The 21,194-nt window shown below is 40.4% G+C and overlaps 1 protein-coding gene across 1 annotated transcript in view; it reads right to left on the bottom strand.

Annotated features, from left to right (window-relative positions):
* pcloa (piccolo presynaptic cytomatrix protein a) overlaps positions 1-11,856 on the bottom strand; it is a 63,994-nt gene extending 52,138 nt beyond the window's left edge. Inside the window, exons 1-4 of the mRNA XM_041977778.1 lie at positions 11,567-11,856; positions 8,886-9,559; positions 8,491-8,804; positions 6,174-7,169 (exon numbers count right to left, since the gene is read on the bottom strand). Of these exons, the coding sequence (XP_041833712.1) occupies positions 6,174-7,169; positions 8,491-8,804; positions 8,886-9,559; positions 11,567-11,778 (2,196 nt within the window). The 5' untranslated portion in view covers positions 11,779-11,856. The remainder of the gene's footprint in view (positions 1-6,173; positions 7,170-8,490; positions 8,805-8,885; positions 9,560-11,566) is intronic.
* Between the last annotated feature and the right edge of the window lie 9,338 nt (positions 11,857-21,194).

The raw sequence follows: 21,194 nt of genomic DNA, 5'->3' as shown, positions 1-21,194 counted from the left end.
ATGAAGCATATTTATGAGAAGACAGTACTGTCTGCTAGGATGAAGCTGATTAAACAGCACAACAGTTTAGATGGACAGTAACCAAAACATTGCCAGACTAGTGATGAGTTATTCAAGAGAAGAGAGTGGAATCCTCTCTAATGGCTGAGTTTTTACAGGAAATCAGGTTCTTTAAAAACTCTGATACCCTCAGATCATAAATGAGTCATTATATAAATGTAACTTGCAACATGTTTTAACAAATGGCCAAAATAAGGAAAAAATGCAACAGAAAACCCAGTTTTTCCAGATAAAAGCATACTACAGAATGCCATTACCTTCTGCCTGTTAAACCATGTCACCTGGATCACTTTGATTCAAATCCATCACCTTGGTCACTTCAAAGATTTGTAACAGTCATATCAATCAGTGTTGTTTTCGTGAACAATGACGAATTTATTTCATTGCCGAACCTTTTTTTCATGACAATAACGAGACGGTGACGAGCTAAAAATGGCTCTTTGATGACGAGAACATGACGAGACGTTTGTGAAATTTCGTTGATGAAACGAGACGAAAACGTTCAAGGGGTGATTGTCCAACATTAAAAATGCACGACATTTTTGTCTAGTGTGAGCGCGATGTGTCAATCAGCAATGCTGCTGCACAGAAGAGATCTGTCTTCTCCAGGGCCGAAGTAGCTTTCTCTTCGGGGTGAACTCCCTACGCTCCTCTCTACACTTGTTAACGGGGTGAAACACAAAGAAAGGAAGGCAACAGTTGCGCTGAGAAGCGGCTTCATTACAAGACCTCGTTCATACTTTTTAGTAAAAAGTATGAACGAGGTAAAAAGTTTTTACACCACTTCTCCGCTCTCTTCACTCCCGATGCGCGTTTCCCTCCGCGTGCACGTTCACTCACGCTCACACGCGTGGTGAACCACACACACAGCTGTTAGACACATCCCATAACACACAGATGAATCATGATGGTTTCATGGGTTTGGTGGAAGCGACGAAAGGATATATATATGGACGTATTTTAACTATAATCCATCATAATTTACTGGCAGACCAGGTCAAGTTGAGCATGTGTTCCTCATCCACTGCTCATATTTTGGGCGTGTGTATGTTCAGGGTGGAGTATTACACTTCAGAAAATTCTCAGAAATAAAGCCACAGTTACCAAAGCAAAGATGTTGTTGCTCTTTGCTTTTTAGGAGTAATGATTACAGTATTTGCTGTTGGTTGGGAAACCTTTTAAGTCTAAAACCATTCCTTTTAATTTTGTAATTATTGATGAAAATAACCAAACAACAAGCTCACAATGTGTTGAACTTACAGATCTGCTATTTTCTTATGTGACATGTTTGTATGATGAATTAGGGCATCAATTCATGAAAAAAGGTGAAACATAGAAATAAAATGTTTCTGCCCAACAGCAGTTAAGTATAGCACGGCAGCTTTGCATCCCTGTTGATGGGAAAGTCTCAGCTAAAGCTATCAATCAGGTAAAGGATCTGGTTATTATGCAAAAGCATTAAGGTTAACTTTTTTATGACTTGCAATACTTGTTACAACCTGTCAACCTTGATTCCACTTTTTAATACGTATTATTGTCCTAAATTAATTAGTTAAAAACTAATACTTATTTTATTTGACTAAAACTAGACTAAAAATTTATGAGTTTTTGTTGACTAAAATGAGACTAAAACTATCAAACTTAGACATGACTAAAACATGACTAAAAGTGATAAGCATTTTCGCCTTGACGACTAAATCTAAGACTAAAACTGAGATGCCTGCCAAAAACAACACTGTATCAGTCAACGATTGACTGCACCTCAAAAGTAGATGAACACAATGCTGCTGCAGTCAGTTGTCTTGCAAACTGTTGCATCTAGGCTGTATTGCAGCTAGCCGACAGCTTGAGACCCTGTTATTTACAAGTGATTTACCAGAGTATGATAATGATTCTGTGGCAAAGGCTGCTTTTAAAATGGGAAGTAATGTACTGTAAATAAATGCTGAATTGGAAATGGCCCTCTCTGTTACCAATGTGTGGAGCTCTGCTGTTAAAAGTGACTAATTATGCAGAGACAAAAGGGATTCAGATAAGTCCGATCAGTTAGAAAAATAGACATATTTATTATTTATATACTAAAAACTTCTACTGTGCAATTTCATTTTAACATACACATACATATTAAAATTGAAAGGCTGTGAAAAATCTGTAAAAAAGCTGGAATCTAGTTATAATTTTCAGATGCAGGAGATAACACACAGCTTCTCTCTAGGCTTCAATTCTTTGATTTGTTCTTGTTAGCAAAGGAGTGCCTCTCCCATCTTATGTAAGACTTCTCCAGTGAGCACACTCATTACTGATAAGGTCAACATGACATGGAGCCTGAGATACAGTAACATCTCTTACACACATTTACAGACTTCCTCTAAAGAAAAAAGGAAGCGACAGCAGGGATAGCACTGCGAACTGGGACTTTTCCACAGAAAACACTTTCTTTATAAGGAAGGCAGGCATTCAAAAACAAATAAAATCACAGATATAATACTGACAGGAAAAGACAGATAATAGCTGATCTTGACTAAGGAAAAACGCTATAGATAACAAACAAAGACAGCCTTGTCAGAAAGAAAGCAGAAATAAATAAGAAAACACTTTAAGAGGAGAGCTTTTCCTACTGGGGTGCCTATTTTCACAACTCATTTTGATGGAGATAAAGCAGAAACACCTGAGTGTAGGATCAAGCCTCAACAGAGACGACAAGCTTCCTGTTGCCCTTTAAATCCTTTTAAGGAAAGAGAGATTTTGCACACACACAAACACGTGTTGACTCATTGCAGTATACATGCACACTCGACCTATAAGATTTAATGATAAAAAGACCGTAAAGAGCATTCTTTCATACTGTGATGGCAAAAAGTCACTCAAACAAGCAGCATAATTACATTTTAGCAGCTCAGGCCAGCCTGTCCAGTCATCTCAAACTCAATGAGTCTACAGCACAGCAAATGATAACATAATGTTAAGAACCACCACCCCCTCGCTGCTGCAAAGACACACACACACGCACACTCACACACGTACGTGCGTCAGCAAACGAACCCTTGCTGACAGCCGACATGATGACAGCGAGTGACACAGAAGTGAGGCACACTCCGTAGGGGGTAGATGACTCAACGAGGAGTTGTGAGATGTGTGTGCCATGTAGAGAATATTCCACCTTTAAGATTTAGCTTGCCTGAATCTTATTCATATTATTGAAATATTTAATTTATTCAGTTCTGTGAAGGGAGAAAAAAAAATCAGTCATTGTTGTGCCAATTTCTAGCTGCATCTTTCTCGAAGGAAGAAAAAAAAAACTGAGCCGACAAAACAAGAGGGTGTTGATAAAAGACCTAATCTGTGTCCAATTAGAGCTTCGGTGGCTTGGGTGCCCATCTCTCCTCCATAATTACATTTTTCTTCATGCTCACCCTTATTTAAATGGTTCAGCTTTGCAGCATCATAGCAAGCATTGGCAGATAGCATGCAGTCAGAAATAGAAATATAAAACTTCTACTCATAACGCAGTTATGAAGAATGAAGAATTAATGCTTAAATGAGCTCTGCACAAATAGCCGATTGAGATGCTTTTGATAAAAACGGCATGACTTGGACACTTACTTTACAGTGAGAACAACAAATGGAGGCAGAGTCCTGAACTGAAACAGCAGGCAGCCACAACCATGTCAACAGATTTTCTATGTGCATGAACTTGCTGAAGGAGGAAATTCAATCTTTTTTCTTTACTGATGTGGCAGCATATTCATCAAAGAAACCATGACTGCTGGATCTCTATATTTCCAGCCTGACCTGTGGAGATGTGCTGATTCGCCTTATAGTTCATTATCAAAAAAATATTTCCAGAGGAACACAAACAAAAGGTTTTGGATTTTAAAATGACATGCTGTTGCACTCAGACAGGCAAAAACCAGTAGGTCCCATTCAGCACCACTTACCAGCTGGACTGGCTGAGACAGCCTTCAGCACAATAAAAATTACAAAAGTCACACCTGATTTCTCATCCCTGCAAACTCAAGATGTCTGCTATGTTTTTTTCTGAAAGTAAAAGTGTAACTTATTGTTCTGGAAAGGAGGCTCAATAAAGTTTTGCCAATTATTCTTTCAGTGTGAGCTGCTTATATATGCATGTGCCCACACAGGGTTTATTCTGCACTTTTCTAACTTTGTAACCATCAGAATTACAGCAGAGCTGATAAGAAATGGTGGGCGGTGCCTGCTCAGGCCACTAGAGCTGACCAATCACAACAAAGCAGGAATTTCTGGAGGAAAATAGCCTCCTTAGCCTCATCTGTCAGTTTTTGATTTGAAAATGATGTAAAATGAATGTATCAATAGATATAGGCCAAACAAAACAGCAAATGGAATTTATTACTAACAGAACTTGTAGAAATAACAAACAGATTAACAGTGACTTAGCCTTTACTCTGGTTAAAGGTATTATTATTCTCCCAAGTATTGACTTTCAGGAGAAAAAATATTGGCATAGAAACAAAAAACAAAAACTATTTACATATTTACCCTTCTTCCTCTAGGTGTCACAAAAACTCTTTTTTTTTTTTGCCAGCGTACATCAAATCCCTCTTTTTCACGCCATAGAGGACTATCATCTTTGTTCTTTTCTGACAGACATATTTTATGTAACTTGTTGATCTTTGACTGCTCCTGATTGGACATTAACCTCAGTTTAAACCATCAAATTGAGTGAAAGTTTGACAGAAAGTAGCTTCATCATAATTTTCAGATCCAACTAATGCTCTTTTAGCAACATAGGAGTGATAATATACTGTAAATACCTAAAAATTTCTTTAGATAACCTAAAGATAAAACTATTTACCCCACAGAGTTACATGAGAAATTGTTGACAATAAGTCATAGCACTCTGGAATGCCGGCGATTTGCAGAGATTTTATTTTATTTTCACACCTTAAATGAAAACAAAGCACATCTTTTCTAGGATGTACTTTTTTTTCCCAGGAAAACTTTGCACTTCCTTTACAGATGGATGGTGGAGTTCAGCGTTTCTTCACCAGCTTAACCCCACTCACTGTTACAGAAGGCTCCTCAGAGAGCCATAAATACTCAGTAGATTAGCAAAGACAAAAATAAACCAAGAGTTAACAACGTGAAGCTGGTTGCCAAACATGTGATTGGGCCTTGAGTCCTCTTGATCATGTCAAGAGGATACACCAAACATCCCCTATGACCAATGACTTAAGTTGGTTTACAATAATAGGCTTATAATTTTCAATGAGCCATACAGTGTCTAAGCAATGACTATGCTTTGCATGGAATAGTAAAAGGGTGTAGCATCTGAGAATATGTTTTGCCTGCATGCTGAGAATCCGCTCAACCAGAAGCACTTTTTGGACTCTATTCCCACAATATACTGATCTCACACCATCTGCTGTGTTGTACTCAACACGCAGCCTTGTGTCGGTGCTTCCACATGAGACAACACACTGTGGAAATACCAGCAAACTAGTCCCTACACCACAGGGCATAAGCAGGCCAGAAGTGTTTGGTATCCATAATATAGGGACACACTCTTGTAAACACCAATAAACACCAAGGTATTTACATTTTCTTATATGTCACAAAAAAGCTAAAAAAATAAATAAATGCTAGCATTAGGAAGAAAATGATGTGTTCCACAGACACACATATTTATATAGATATATTAGATAGTATAGGCAAACACATAATTGGTTGCTCTTGCAGATTTTCTGCACACATATTCAATTTCAGAGTCAAGTGTCAATGGTTTGTAATATTCTTTGATCATGTGACCTCCACTTCTAAAATCTAATTTGTCTAATTTGTCTTTTCTTCAACAGAAAGTTTGATCATAACACAAACAGATTTACTGTGCAGCATAACTGACCACATCCATTAAGCCAGTGGTCAAATGTGAAGATTTCATTACAGTATTTATTTAGTTGAAACTAGAGTGCTTTTAAAGAAGCCGAAAACTTGATTGCATCTCTACAGTGACCTATTTTAAACGTCGAGAGGATGCTCTATTTATATACAGCTGAATGCATAAATTACTGGTAGAAAGTGTAGGGAGCCATGGAGATGTTTTTAAATACTGCAGTAATAACATTTCTTACCTCTCCTAAGTGAGGAGTAGGGTTGAATCCACAAAGATTGCACACTTCTTTCTTACACTCGGTGCACAGGCTGTAGTTGGGTGTGTCTGCTGATCCAATGCTGAGCTCAACATTACAAAGAGGGCAGTTTCTCTTGGCTGCTGGAGCTGGAGCTGATTCACCTGATGGAGCCTTCGCTTCATGCTCCACAGAAATGGTCCTTAGTGGTTTCTTGGACGTAGCAGGTGGAGTGTCAGGAGCAGAGTCTGAATCTGGGGGAGATCCAGGGGCAGAGAAAGGTGACTCAGGTGGTGAACCTGGTCCAGAGTCTGGTGGTGACCCAGGTGGAGACTCTGGCTCTTTTTCATCTTCTCCAGAGACGAGATTGGTGGCTGAGCTCAAGAGGGATGATCCGAAGCTGAACATCTGAGATGCAGCAGGAGGCTTAGCAGAGTCTGTCAAACCTCCGAAACCTCCAAACAACTTCCCTGCCACTGATTCCTCCTGTTTTGGTGCAGCTTGTGCTTGAGGCTTCGATGACTCAGCCATCAGCCCACCAAACCCCCCGAACAGTTTGCCTGTTACAGACTCAGCAGCTTGTGAAGCAGCTGCAGGAGGCTTTGCTGCATCTGTGAGGCCTCCTAAACTGATTCCTCCTAACCCCCCAAAGAAGCTAGACTCCTGTTTGGCTTTGGCTGGAGACTGCTGGGGACTGGACTTCTGCTGAATGGGGCGACCTGTCTTGGGGTCAATTTTGGGGGAACCTCCCAGTGATGAGCCGGGGGAAAGGGGTCCTGGAGAGGAAAGACCAGGGGACTTCTGCCTTGGAGTGGTTGGTGGTGTTAATCCTTGGTCAGTGGTGCTCTGCTGCTTTATGAGCAGCTTGCCAGGCTTGCCGGGTGCCTGTCTCTGGGGTGAGGGTGGGGCTGAGCCTTGCTTGGGTTTTGTCATGCCTGGGGGATCCATTCCTCCCATCGCTCGCTGCATCTGACAGTTCAGACATAACCACTCCTTACCCTGTGCATGAAACAAAATATAGGTTAAAGTGGATATAGACATATTTCCAGAGTGTTGCGAGGATAAGTAGCATCTGTGTGTGTAATTACCATTTATAAATAAGCATATCAAACCCATAAAAAACATTTTTGTGTGTGTGTGTGTGTTCATATAAAAACAAACTCAAAGACTTCCATTAATTAATTTTGGAAAAAATGAGAGAATTAAAATTTGACAACAGCTCAGAAAAGCATAGAATAATACTAGACCAATGCCAGTTTATTTTCTATTAATTACAATATAGGTGCTTCATATGTGCAGGATCATAGTTGCTTTTCATTGTGTTTGTTTAACCACACCACATCTGTTACCAAAAGGCTGCACTACAGAGCTCTTTGTTCAGTGTTTGGCTATCTCCTTGGTTTCCACTGTATTCAAGGCTACTGTTGACAGTTTGATCGGTATCTAGAGCAGAGCAGCTCATGATTGTGGTGAGTAATGCTACTTACGTGTATTTAAGCATACAAACGGGACCTTTTTGGAGCCAATTAATGTCTAAATTTCTAGATTGCTATAAACTAACTGTCTCCAGGCTTAATCTGCAGAGCAGCACATCTAAAGAAAAAGTTGAAGCAGATGGAATCAGTCATTCTGCAGAGTTATATTCATGGCCCACCAGCGTTTATAGCTCATGTGTGACTGAGTGTGCTCACTGGCTGGCACAGCATCTTCCTGTGGCCATGATATGAGTCACCTTGATCAACATTCCCTGGGTCCATATGGTCCCTCTGTTCTTCAAACTGTGTTTGCCACTCTTGGGAGATACACTCACTCTTTCTCAGCTCAGAAAACAGCAATATGCTGTAATTCAGACTTGTGTTGGATTGAGTTATACTTTAAAAAGAGCATCTATTGTAAAATTTGAAATCCTTCAATCACATTGTTTTGTCTAATATTTCTTCTAAAAACAATTTTAAGTCTTTTGATATTGCTAAAGTGAACAAGAGAAGTCTTGAGTCAGCAGGATACATTTTAAGGATCTACTTTTTTGCAGTGTAATGTGGGGTACAATGTCCTGGACAATAAGTTTATGATTTCATATTCAGAAAATATAAGAATATGTGACCTTTCTTGCTGCCTGTAATCAATAATGTGAACTGTCACTTTTATCAACTAAATGCCAGCGCACTGGCAGTAGACTGGCATTTTCGTTAACTACTAGATATCTGGAAAGAAAACAGCTACTTTTGGAAAAGGAGCAAATTATGGGATCTTAGATAAGTCACAATTAATTGTTTTAAATATAAGAACAAAAACCAAACAAACAAACAAACTGTCTTACCGCTGAGTCTGGTGGGCTGAAACCACAGAGGCTGCAGACTTGGTTCTTACACTCTGTACAGTTACTATAGTTGGGTGGGTCCTTAGATCCAGTGTTCAGTTGGGTGGTCTTACACAATGGACAGAGTCCACCTGCAGGTTTTTCAGCACCCTGCTGACCAGGAGGCCCTGCACTTTTTGCTGATGCCCCAGGACCTGGTGGCCCTTGCTGTTTGGGACTAGGTTTTCCAGGTCCTTGCTGTGGTGGGCCACTTTTTTGCTGAGGAGGTCCACCCTGGATTGGTCTGGGTGCCTGTTGCCCTGGAGGACCTTGGCCTGCTGGTACCTGACCTTGCCTGGGTGCCTGCCCTGGTGGTCCTTGACCTGATTTTGGCCCTTGGTCTGCTGGCCCCTGACCTTGCCTGGGTTCTTGACCTGCTGGTCCTTGTCCAGGAGGACCTTGACCAGGTTTGGGCCCTTGGCCTGCTGGCCCTTGACCTTGCCTGGGTCCTTGACCTGGTGGTACTTGTCCAGGAGGACCTTGACCTGATTTGGGCCCCTGACCTGGTGGCCCCTGACCTTGTCTCGGTCCCTGACCAGGGGGTCCTTGCCCTGGCTTTGGTCCCTGTCCAGGAGGACCCCCTCCCTGTTTCTGGGGTCCTCCTTGCTGTGGCCCTTTTGGACCTGGCCCTTGCTGAGGGCCCTTCCCTGGTGGCTTCCCTCCCTGCTTGGACTGTGGTGCTGTCGATGCATCTTCCTCCTCCTCATCCCCAAATAGTCCAAACTTGGGGATGTTGACTGCGTCACCCATGGAGGTTATGGAGGACGAGACGGAGGAGGTCATAGATGATACGGCGTTGAGGGGATTGGCCCCACTGAGGAAGCTGGAGCCAAACATCCCGGATGATTTGGTCTCTGAGGCTTTTGGCTCCTGCCGGAATCTGGATTCAAAGAGGCTCAGCGATGAAGGACTGCGGCCTGGTGTGGGCTTGCCGGGTGGACCTTGATTGAAGGCGTCAACAGTTCGACTTTTACTTAGACCTGCTGGGCCCCTGGAGGCCCCTACCTGCTGGGCATCAGATTCTGAAGGCCTAAAATGGAAAATGGAGAAACAAAAATGATGTTTTTTATTTTTGGTTTACCAAACCAACACCACCTCTAAGCCATACTAAAATAATAACAACTCCAGCTCTGTTATCTGAACAATACTGGAATCTACTTTGGAGCCACATATATTCTTATTCTTGCAACTCCAATGAAACACTTCACATCTGGTAATAGCTGAAAGGGATCCTTTTAGCCTTTGATCAACACTGGCACATTTACAAATTCTGTTCAAATGATAGTGTTTCTAAAGAGAAATAAAGTTTTTTTTTTTTTTGTTTTGTTTTTTTATCACTGTCTCAGAAATCCTTCCAATTCACAGCAACATTAACAGCATAAGAAATATGAACAAGCATCTGAACCTTGTATGTGTTAAACTACAGGGGATACTTCCAACTAAATGCATCTCCCTTTTTTATTTGATTAAGTCACCTGCTTTTTTGCTTAGAATATTTACTACTGCCTAAACTATTGTGCTGATAACACCACATCTTAGGCCTTCTCAACACATCAGTGAATACAGAATGTGTATAGCTAAAGCAGCCTGGGGGTAAAGCTGACAGAAACATGAATACAAATGAATGACATGAAGTGTAGATGGGTGAGATGGTGTGAGAAACACACAGCTACTGTTAGGTCAGTGCAAAAAGCAGCACAAAGTGTAAAGAACAAGCCAACTAGATGGTTGTAGAAATGCATAATGTAATGGACTGGCTGGATGTTTCTTTATGATTGCATGATGATGCACGTATGAAACACAGCAGCGTCTGTTTTCAAGTCGCTGATGCGTCTGGCTTTATCAAATTACATTCTCAGGCAATAAAGTTTATTTGCCATAATGAATAAAACATCTGATTATTTTTATAGTGAGCATGAGTGATGGATGCCTAGTAAACACTGAGTGGTGGTGTTGTTATGCCTGCTAGAAGCCAGCTACACTGCGGCGAGTATTTCAGCACCACGGACAGCACCGGTGTGTTTCAGCACCACGGACAGCGACAAGGCTCATTGCAAGACAGATGCCTCAACAGCAGAAGACGGAGCTGGACTTTTTAATGAAAACGCTCGGAATACAGCAGGAGGGAGGACTATGAGAGATGACATTAACGCCTCTGTTCTATTTATAGTAATATTAATACTGAAGCACCCCTCCCCCATCTCATGCTCAGATATAAATAACAATTCTTCCCCAGTTGGAGCCAATTAGCGGTAACGCGCATTAGCTTATCTGATGCCTATGGAGAGACCATTTCTTTTTTCTGAATGCTTAATGGCAGCATCTTACATTTCCTTTCACAACACAGCACGCAACCGATTAAATTGCAATTTTAGCGAAATTTAAAAGTGCGCAATTTAATTGGTGATATTAGAGTGCGGGTGTAGAGCTAATAAAGCGAGAATATTTGTTTAGTGGTAGTATTTGCTGAGTTTTTAGGTGTCGTTCAAACGAAATAAGAAAAAAAGAAGAAGAAGAAACACTGAGCACGACAGATTTTCTTACCCAGCAGGCATTTCGACAATTTCTTACAAATAAACTGCCGGAGGTGTGTCTCTTTGCCAAGGCGTCTTTATGATGTCGTACACAAAACATCTGATCACATTAGACTATTTTTCTCTACATTTAAAATATATGATCATCGTTCGGTGACCTATATGTATCCAAGTATAGTAGGAATAGCAGATGGACAACATTTATAGATACAACTGGAATCTGATAATACCAGAACTACTGTGCGTATTCGGTGAGAAGGACCTGTTCTCGATCATCAGATGTTGGTGATTTTTCATCAATCGCTTCTTGGTGCGATTTGTAGGATTGAAAATGGGCGTGAACAGGCTCTTCGCCTCCGTTACTGCATCTTTCTAAATGAGCCTATGCCGCACAGATCAACAACATCCACTCGCTCCTCTCACACATAGAAGCGTGTAGGCTATGTAAAAATATATATTATTTTCTTCCAGAGCGTTAAAACATGTTGTATTAAATTCCCTGCCTTCGTGCAGCCGCTGCGCCTCCAGGCTGCCTGCCTTGCGCCCTTGACATCGCCGCGGCGAGCTGCCTCCTCTGCTCCTCGCTGAGTTCATTCAGATTGACCGGAGTCCCATCGGAGACCCGGACGAAGCCGCCCTTCCCGTCAGGTGCCAGCCCCTCCGGTAGCCCAGACGGCGGCCCTTCGCCTCCTTCCAGGCTCGCTTCGTTCCCCATGATCGACCCCTCCCGTCCCCCAGTATTCGGATCAATGCGCGATCCGAGCTGTCTTCACTGGTTTTTATCTCCAAAAACGGTGTTTTTCCGTGGCTCGAAGCATCTCAAACGGTTGACTTTTTATGGTTACTTCCCTGCCCTGACAAGCTTCTTATTTTCTCTCGTTTCTCGCTGTTTTTCTGAGCCTCGCATCTCCGCAGCTTGTACACCACAGTTACCACAGTTTTCCGTGAGAGGGGTCTCTGCTTTTAGTACACTACCGGCCACTGAAGATGATTTCCGTTAAATTTCTACAAAGTAAACGCGAGTTGTTTATTTTAGCTTGGCAAATTGTTATTTCTATCCAGTCTTAATATAACTCAAACCCGTCCGAGTTATAGAAAGCTTACAAACTTTTGAAATCTCAAATGTATCAATGATATATCCCATTAAGGATATCCCACAATAACACCAGTAACCCACTTTCAGCCTTTTTACATTGAAGAGAAAAAGATGACTTCCGCTTTTTTCCACATCATTCTGGTTTTCTTGACGCGGGTTCACCAGCAGCCTCCTGCTCACCGCGCATGTTCCGCCTCTGACAGGTGATCCGAAGACATCAGCGAAGGAAAAAATGTATTTAAAGGCGACAGAGACAGCTTAATGTGTCTGGTTTGATGAGCGGGGGAGTCCAGAAGGAGAGGCATTTGGCGGGAAGGTGAGGTGATGCTTTATTAAGAGTCTTTTCAGTTTGTGGTTTTTTGGAGAAAGCTGTAAGAAAGCTGTAAACAATGCTTCAAAGGATTCAGTGGAGGGCTTGAGGATGACGCCAATTTGACCACATTACTCCAGTTCTCACCTCCTTGCCTCCCTGACAGGTTGAGGATTGATTTAAAGATTTTATTATTAGTTTTTAAATCACTACACGGTTTGGCCCTTTAATATTTGACTAGTCTTTATGTGCCACAGTGATCACCAAGGTGTTCTGACCAGGGACTTTTGGTGGTACCAGGATTTGGGCTAAACATTATTGGTGTTCCTTTGGTTTCCTAGCACCTAAACTAAGGAACAGCCTCCCTCACCTCATGTCAGGGCTTTTCACTGGCATTTCAAGATTAGACTTAGATTTTTCTCTTTGTTGGAGTACCTCCAGTTTTTATTCTGGTATTATTATGACCCTGTGTGTATCCTTTGTGTTTTAATTAAATTTTATATGTTCAGCTCTGCTGTTTTTAAGTTTTGATGTATGTTTTATGTTGTAAAGGACTCTGACAAAACTCTGGTTTTTAGATGTGCTTTATAAATTAAGTTGACTTGACTTGAATAAAACCGCCATGTACTTTTTAGCATTGATAGAACTTCACAGATGTGGAAGCGCTGCCCATGCCATAGCCATTAATGTAACCTCATACCATCAACGATGCAAGCTTTTTATCTGATAACAAGCTGGATGCTTCCCATCTTCTTTAGTCTTCAGAAAACAGCGTCCATGTTCTCCAAAAACTTAAAATTTGGATTCACAGAGCATTTTTCCAGTTTTTCTAAGATCATTTTAAATGAGATTTGGTCCAGAAAAGATGGCAGTGTTTCTGAAATGTGTTCATACATGGGTTGTTCTTTGGATAACAGAGCTTTGACCTGCATTTGTGGATTTCACAATGAACTGTGTTCACAGCCTGTGATTTTCTGGAAGTGTTTCTGAGCCCATGCAGTTATTTCTAGTAGAGAATCATGTTTGTTTTTAATGCAGTGCTGCCTGAGGGCTCCAAGATGAACAGCATCCAGCCTTTTCCCCTGCACACAGAGATTCCTTCTGTTATTTTTATTTAATTTTAATTAATTAATTTTTGCACGATATTTTCAAAATATTCACAATTTTACATTGAGAAACATTTTTCTGAATTTGTTACACACTTTTTAGACACAGTTTGTTGCAGACTGGTGAACCTTTCCACAAATTTACATCTGAGAGACCACTTCTCTGAAAGGCTTTTTTTGTACCCAGTCATGTTACTGACCTGTTGCCAATCAACTTAATTAGTTGTTAAATGCTCCTCCAGTTGTTTTTGTTTTATACCAATTACATTTTCAGCCTCTTGTTGCCCCTGTTCCAGCTTTTTAGAGATGTGTTGCTGCCATCAGATTAAAAATTAACTAATATTTCAACATCTGACACAGTATGATGTTTCTGTTCTATTGGGGATAAAATTTTGATTTCTGAGATTTGCAAATAACCACATGCTTTAATTTACATTTTCACTGCATGTATTTTTTTTTTTTTTTTTGGAATTAGGGTTATAAATAACAAATCTCCCTGATAGCAAACATGTTTGGGCCTAATCTAGTCAATTTTTGGCACTTACGGCTCAATTATGACGCTAGCATGTGTTGTCTAGGTCAGATGTGGTCCAGATGTCAGATGATGGACTTGACATGGGCGTCTTGTGGGTCACATGCGATGTCAGTTGTTCATGTCACATGGTCACGTGTCTGAGTTTTGGCAGCCACACTCACATGGAGTCAAAGGTGTAAGTCAAAGTCAAATATGGGCCAAACAAAACTGCAGATGTGGGCCATATTTAGGCCAAACATTTGTGCTATCTGCACTGCAAATGTCTACAGATGACTCATACCATGAGTAATACTCATTATATTATAAGCTGTGATGTAGGATGCCTTGTTTTATATTTCAACCAGTTACATTCTCAGATATGGTAATGTGCAGCTGAATATTGGCTGAAGCGTGTTGGGAAATCATTTTTTACTGGGTAAAGCCAGATATGTCCCAATGAATTCTTTATCTAATCTCCTCTTGTGAAGATTAGATAGCTTGTGTTATCATAAAGAATTCAGCAAGTGATTGAATGACTGTAATATAAAGGGAGTGTAATGAAAGGACAGCACAGAGGCTGCATCCGCAACATAACACAACATACACACCAATGGGAACCTTGCATTACATAAACCACAAACTGCATATCAAGTATTGAGTATGTGCAGCTCCACTGTTATGCACAACCAGCCACCAGATCCAGCAAGGAGGATATTAAAACACATCAGTTCTGCTCTACATCAAGATGATGTGTTGTGATATGACAACAAATGCTCATTTGCTGTGTTGTCTGTGGAGCTCTAGGGCAGATGTGTCCTTAATGGACCAAATTCAGAGCCCTAAGAACCTGGATAGGAAAATTCCAAATCTAAGCATGTGACACTACAGATTATCATTTTAACCAAATTTTAGATGTGATGACAGCTGCTGTAAGAGGGGTGTTAGATATCTTCATATTCTCTACACATGTTTGTTTATAGTTGTTATCAGCTTCAAACCCTGCAAAGACAGTCGTTTGCTTTTTGTTTCTTCATGTTTCTCTATCAAAGTAAACAGTTATTTGATTAGTAAAGCTTAAATAAAGTGGTATGGTTTGTACATTTTTTAGATGTTTGAACTCCAGTCCTGTGCCTGGTTGCACTTTGTCATGCATGAGACTGAGTGTGATTGGCCAGCGTCATGCTACCAGATGAGGGATGGAAAGTTAGCTGAATTGTCAAAAGTAGTGGGAAACAGCTTCTGAAAACTCAGAAATGGTACCACTTCTCATTGAGTAACCAGAAAGTATAATGTAATTACACAGTTGATGAGCTGACTATTTTAATTTGTTGTGTCAAGTACTTCATACGTTTGCCATGAGAAGCTCTAGAGCAGGGATAACCAACTCCAGACATTGTGGGCCAGTGAACTGCAGGTTTTAGATGATTCCCTGTTGCAACACACCAAATTCAAATGAAATAGTCCTCCAACAGTTGTTGTCAAGTTTTTTACAAGCCACTGAATGACCCATTAGTTTGAGTCAAGTGTGTGGCAGCAGGGAAACATCTAAACATCCTTTCATCATCTTCTGACTGTAGCTTCATATTTAACATAGGCTTGAGAGTGACCAGTCTTCTCATTTACAGTAAGTCTCAGGAAGAAAACAAATTCCTTAAACTGCTAAATTGATTATTTGATTGGGAAATTTTAAATAAAAGACTGATACAGCCACCAACTTCGAAACATGAAGAAGATTGGCCTTAAAGTGCAATACAATTGATGGATGGTTTCAAAAAGCTTCTGTTTAATATGCATCAACTTCAAACATAAAATAACAAATACTTACATTATCATTGCTAGTGACTACTACGGAAGCGTGGAGCTGTCACCCAAATAAAAAAAAAATCGGACCTTATCACGTTATAACGTGATACTTTATTGTAAAAACATGAAACCTATCACGTTATAACGTGATAAGTTTATTATAAGAACACAGCCTGTACGGTGTGCAGATGTTGTTACGACCTATATTGGAGCAAAATACATTTTATGGAAAATATACTCATCAAGCAGAAACTTTAAGTTCTTTTTGACAATGATTAATTGTTCTACTCTGGTTTATTGTTGTACAGAAATGTGGGACAGTTATGAGAAACACGTAGGTCACCTGCCTGCGCACAGTGAGACGGTGCGTGCCTGTGTGTCTGAATTGCCACAGAGCAGACATCCCAACTTGGGACCTCTTGAGCCAGTGTCCTGCAGGTTTTCAGTATGGTTTATTATTTCCAGAGAAATTCCTAATTTACTACATGGGATTAAGTTTTACTTCATTGGAGAGATTTGATGAAGCTTGGAGGACACTTGTTGACGTTGCACCCTTTAAGTAGACAGGACCACGTCTTTGTGTCGGCAACTTATTTCTCCCAGTCCCAGCGGTGCATAAAGCCTTTATAATTTTCATTTTTATTGTCAGGAGACAACATATTATTAACTGAAAGCAGCGCACACACTCTATTGCCACTCAGACACATGCACGCACCGTCTCACTGCGTGCAGGTAGGTGACGCACCGTGTTGTTTATAACGGCCTTGTGTACAATATTAAACCAAGTCTGCACCAGCCTCTTAACGAACCATTATTTGAGTCAGGTGTGCTGCAGTATGGACATACTGAAAACCTGCAGGACACTGGCTCAAGAGGTCCCAAGTTGGGGATGCCTGCTCTGTGGCAATTCAGACACACACACACGCACCGTCTCACTGCGTGCAGGCAGGTGACCTACGTGTTTCTCATAACTGTCCCACATTTCTGTACAACATTAAATCAGAGTAGAACAATTAATCATTGTCAAAAAGAACTGAAATGTTTCTGCTTGATGAGTATATTTTCCATAAAATGTATTTTGCTCCAATATAGGTCGTAACAACATCTGCATACAGTACAGGCTATGTTCTTATAATAAACTTATCACGTTATAACATGATAAGTTTCACGTTATTACAATAAAGTATCACATTATAACGTGATAGGTTTCACGTTATTACAATAAACTTATCACGTTATAACGTGATAGGTTTCACGTTATTACAATAAACTTATCACGTTATAACGTGATAAGGTCTGATTTTTTTTTATTTGGGTGACAGCTCCACGCTTCCGTAGGAAGCAAACAGTTGTGAGACAAAACGAGAACTCAAGCTGATACGAAGAAGCACATCAAATGGAATTTTTTGAATGAAAAGACTTTAAGATGTGATTTTTCTTTAGTCTTTTTTTCCTTCTTTTGTCTTTTTTCTTTGTTTTACTTTATATTTACTCTTAAATTATGATGTTATTGACTGTTTGTTTAGGTTTTGGCCCCAAATCTATGTAATAAAGGATGACATTGATTTTCTCTGTTGCCACGGTGATGACAAAACAAAGCATAGTGAAAACATGGAAAAGTCATTCAGCTGAAATGATCACTGTGAAACCTTCACTTGGTGCTACTAAAAGAAGGTGACTTGCATTTATCAGCAAGTATAAACTTATTTAATGCTGTGACTGGTGCGTTGCCATGACACCGTGTGGTCACCATCACTGTTTTTTTATCCTTTGTTTTTTTTTCAGCCTGATGTCTTTTTTACTTTTTATTTTCTGCACATTTATTATCCCTTTCTCTTCATCATAACCTCATAATCATTGACCTTACTATGCAGTGAATATGCATTTACATTTTTCTAAATAGCTTTCGCCCTCCTACCTCTTCTCTTCCTCCTACTGACTTGTGTGTGTGAGAGTGTGTGTGTGTAGGCAGAGGTGAATTTTGGTGTCTGTCTCCTGTGAAAAATGATGGTATTGTAGCGATTGTTCTGTTCCTCCTCTTCTTCTTACAAGCCGCTAAAGCATGATGTTATTATCTCTATGCTGTGAGGTGGAAGCAGCAAATTCGTGTATGCATATGTATGTGTGTGTGTGTGTGTGTGTGTGTGTGTGTGTGTTTGTGTATGTCACCCACACATACATGTAAACACAAAGGTTTACAGTCATTCAAAGTGCACATTCACCCAGACAGACAGACAGACAGACAGGCGGTAACACAAATGCAGGCAGGTGTAAAGACAGATCATCAAACACACCCTGAGAACAAACACAGTCAGAGGCACACACAAACAACAAGTTATACACACACACCTGCAGTTTTCTTAGTTATCAGTTTTATTGTTTTTTTTTTTTATTAGTTTTATTTAAGAGTTTTTCAAATCTTAGCCAGGTGATACAGATGAGCAGAATTATTGTGTTTCAGTATTTTCTTGAGGTGTCTTTTAACCAAATAGATCAAGGTTGTTCAGTTTGGCCTCAGCAGTGAAGCCGTTATAGAGTTTAAGCTGTGACTGAAGCTGTGACTTAGACTAAAATGTGCAGCCTGTCCTTCTGGAGGACTTTTTATTGGAAGTATGGATTAATTTAAAGTGGGAGCAAGTACCCAAAAACTAGACCTAAAGGAGACTATATTCTACCACTTAATTTAATATCATTATCATCTCCTCTCCTGGACACTCGCAGTGTGTGAGAGAATGTGTGTTTGTACTGTGCAACCTCAATAATGTAACCTGAGTCTGGTAACCAGATAACACACTCTGCACTGTGGTCATTAAATTTGAATACTCATCTGGGATATGAGGCAGAGAAACTAACAAAGGCATTTTCTCCCTGCAGACAGGGAAACACTTCAGAACTCAAGTTTATATTACTAAACATCAGCTTCAAAAACACACCAAAGACACAACAGACCCTGCAGATGGATACCTTTGAGAGTACATGTGTACCCCAAGCATCATATTCCCTTTGTGGTATCGTTGTCTAAACAAGCTACTAGAACCTTCCCTAGAGAGCATTAACTCCATAATCCTCTCCTTTTTCCAGAAAGAAGTGCAAAGACCAAAGAAGCATTACATACCTGTGTTATTATGCAGGAGTGGGCAGCTGCTTCTATCCTCAAAGAGAGTGTGTGATGATAAGGAGGAGCAGCTCCCAGGTGACGCTGTACTTGTGAGTGACGTTTAATTTCTGATATATTAGGGCTGAGCCTCAGTTATCCCTATTAGCATCCTGGCACCCTGAGTGCAAATTTCTTCTGGCCAGCGAGACGCAAGGGACTAAAAATATTGTTAAAGTCACAGAGGCTCCCTTGCTTTCCTTACTCTACCTTACTATCCACATGCACGCAGCAAGCGTGCCCGGGTGCACCTGCTGCTAGCACATAGACACTCACTCAGACAGACAAAGGCACACTCATGCGCAGACATAAGCAGTCTTCTAATCCTCTTTTCCCCTGAAGGATAGGCCAATCACACTTTGCTCTGGGCTGTAAGCTGTTTTCTTGTACATAGGGTGCATGTGTGCACCACACTGCGTTACCTTGCTGTCATAGTTGAGGGTCAAACTGTCAATCATGTAAAGAAAAAGAAAGCAAACGGCAAAAAGAAGAAAAAAAAAGACTCCAGCATATATACATATATATATGCTATATGCTATATATATACATACATATATACATACATATATATATATATATGGCTAATTTAATTTCACACATTCTGCTTTTATTTTCACCACAAATGCTTATAAAGTCACATTAAGAAGCCATGGCAACATCATCCGTTGATCCCATTGCACACAAACAGGGATAAAATAAATAAAAAAAATAAGTGAAACTTCTGTTGCTGAGCATGTGGAGGCAGTTTCTTCCTAGCTTAATTCTGTTTGAATCTGCTCCCTGAAGACACAGAGAGTTGTCTAAATCAGACTCTCGAAATGGTGTCAAAGTTATGTAAGCCCCTTTGTTTCAGACAAACTCACAGTAGTGCAATCCAGAAAAATATGTGCATCGAGCTGGCAAAAAGCTCAACTTGATGTCTGCCTGAGATTTCTATGGTGTAAATATCACCACAGAAATCTCTGTGGTGTTAAATCTCAAGTACTGAAAAATAAAGCTGCACTTCAGCTGTCCTGAGGCTTAGCGGCCTCTCTGTTGCACATTGCATTTTCATCTGCATCATGATTTAAAAGTTGCATGGAGTCTCGGTGCTCACTTTGCATTTTCCCTGCAGCCAAGATTCAGACTTTTGCAGCATACCATAGACCTAAATTATGTATTTAGGGTTTATTTCAAGGATGATGTCATAGTGCTCGAATGAAGGACACAAGAAGGAGACATTAGGGTGTAACAAGACTCTTAATAGGATTTACTGGTTGTTGTCTCGAGGCCAATCTCCAAAGCCACAAGTCCAGTAACTGATTGATGTAACACCAGCACAGCCTTCTAACTGAATACATTTGAAGAGGTAACAGTGAGGTGGGAGTGTGGAGCCACAATAAATAACTACAATTTACACTTTGTGCTTAGTTGGTGGTACAGAGAGCTCTCGTTCTGTCTGCTCTTCCCAGTGATCACTCAGTGTGACAGCACTCTGATGCCTTTTTTCTTAGGATTCTGAATTCCTGTGAGGCAGATGCTTGGGCTAATTAAAAAGGTTTATTGCAGGGTATGCATGCTGCAGGCAAAAATGAAAACAGACTTTTCTTGGGAGAAGCAAAAAAAATAATAGATAATGAAAAACTGCTTTGTATTTGGGTTTCGATACCAGAAACTCTCCGTGTGAACACATAGCTTTACCCTACGTGGTTTGGATAAACTCACTCAAATGTATTTTTGTGAAGATTCCTGAGAGAATCTATATTGTTTTATAACAATTAAATACTCTCACAATGTTATGATGTCAACAGTTGCTGCTTTTGTGCAGCTCAAAAATGCTACGTGAGGTGTTTTTGAGTGGTGTTCTTGAACATGACATATTTGTTTTAAATCCTGACCTAAGCAATCTTTTCCAGTCTTTTTAGTTCTCCACTTTCTTGATTACTTAGTTCGCCTCTTCCCTATTACCTGTCATGTTTAGGAGTTAAATGTACATATGACAAAGCATCACACACTCTGCCTTCTACATATGTGATGGTGGCGCCGCACATGCACACATGCACTTGTTATTGCATTCCTCTGCCACAGCAGGTCAGAGGCAAAATATGGGAACAACTTAAAAATTTTGTCTACATACTTGTTTTCTTTTTCCTGTTCTTGGTTTTCCCC

The sequence above is a fragment of the Melanotaenia boesemani genome, chromosome 23, assembly GCF_017639745.1.
Source record: "Melanotaenia boesemani isolate fMelBoe1 chromosome 23, fMelBoe1.pri, whole genome shotgun sequence".
Lineage (NCBI taxonomy): Eukaryota > Metazoa > Chordata > Actinopteri > Atheriniformes > Melanotaeniidae > Melanotaenia > Melanotaenia boesemani.
This window is presented reverse-complemented; position numbering and strand designations above follow the sequence as displayed.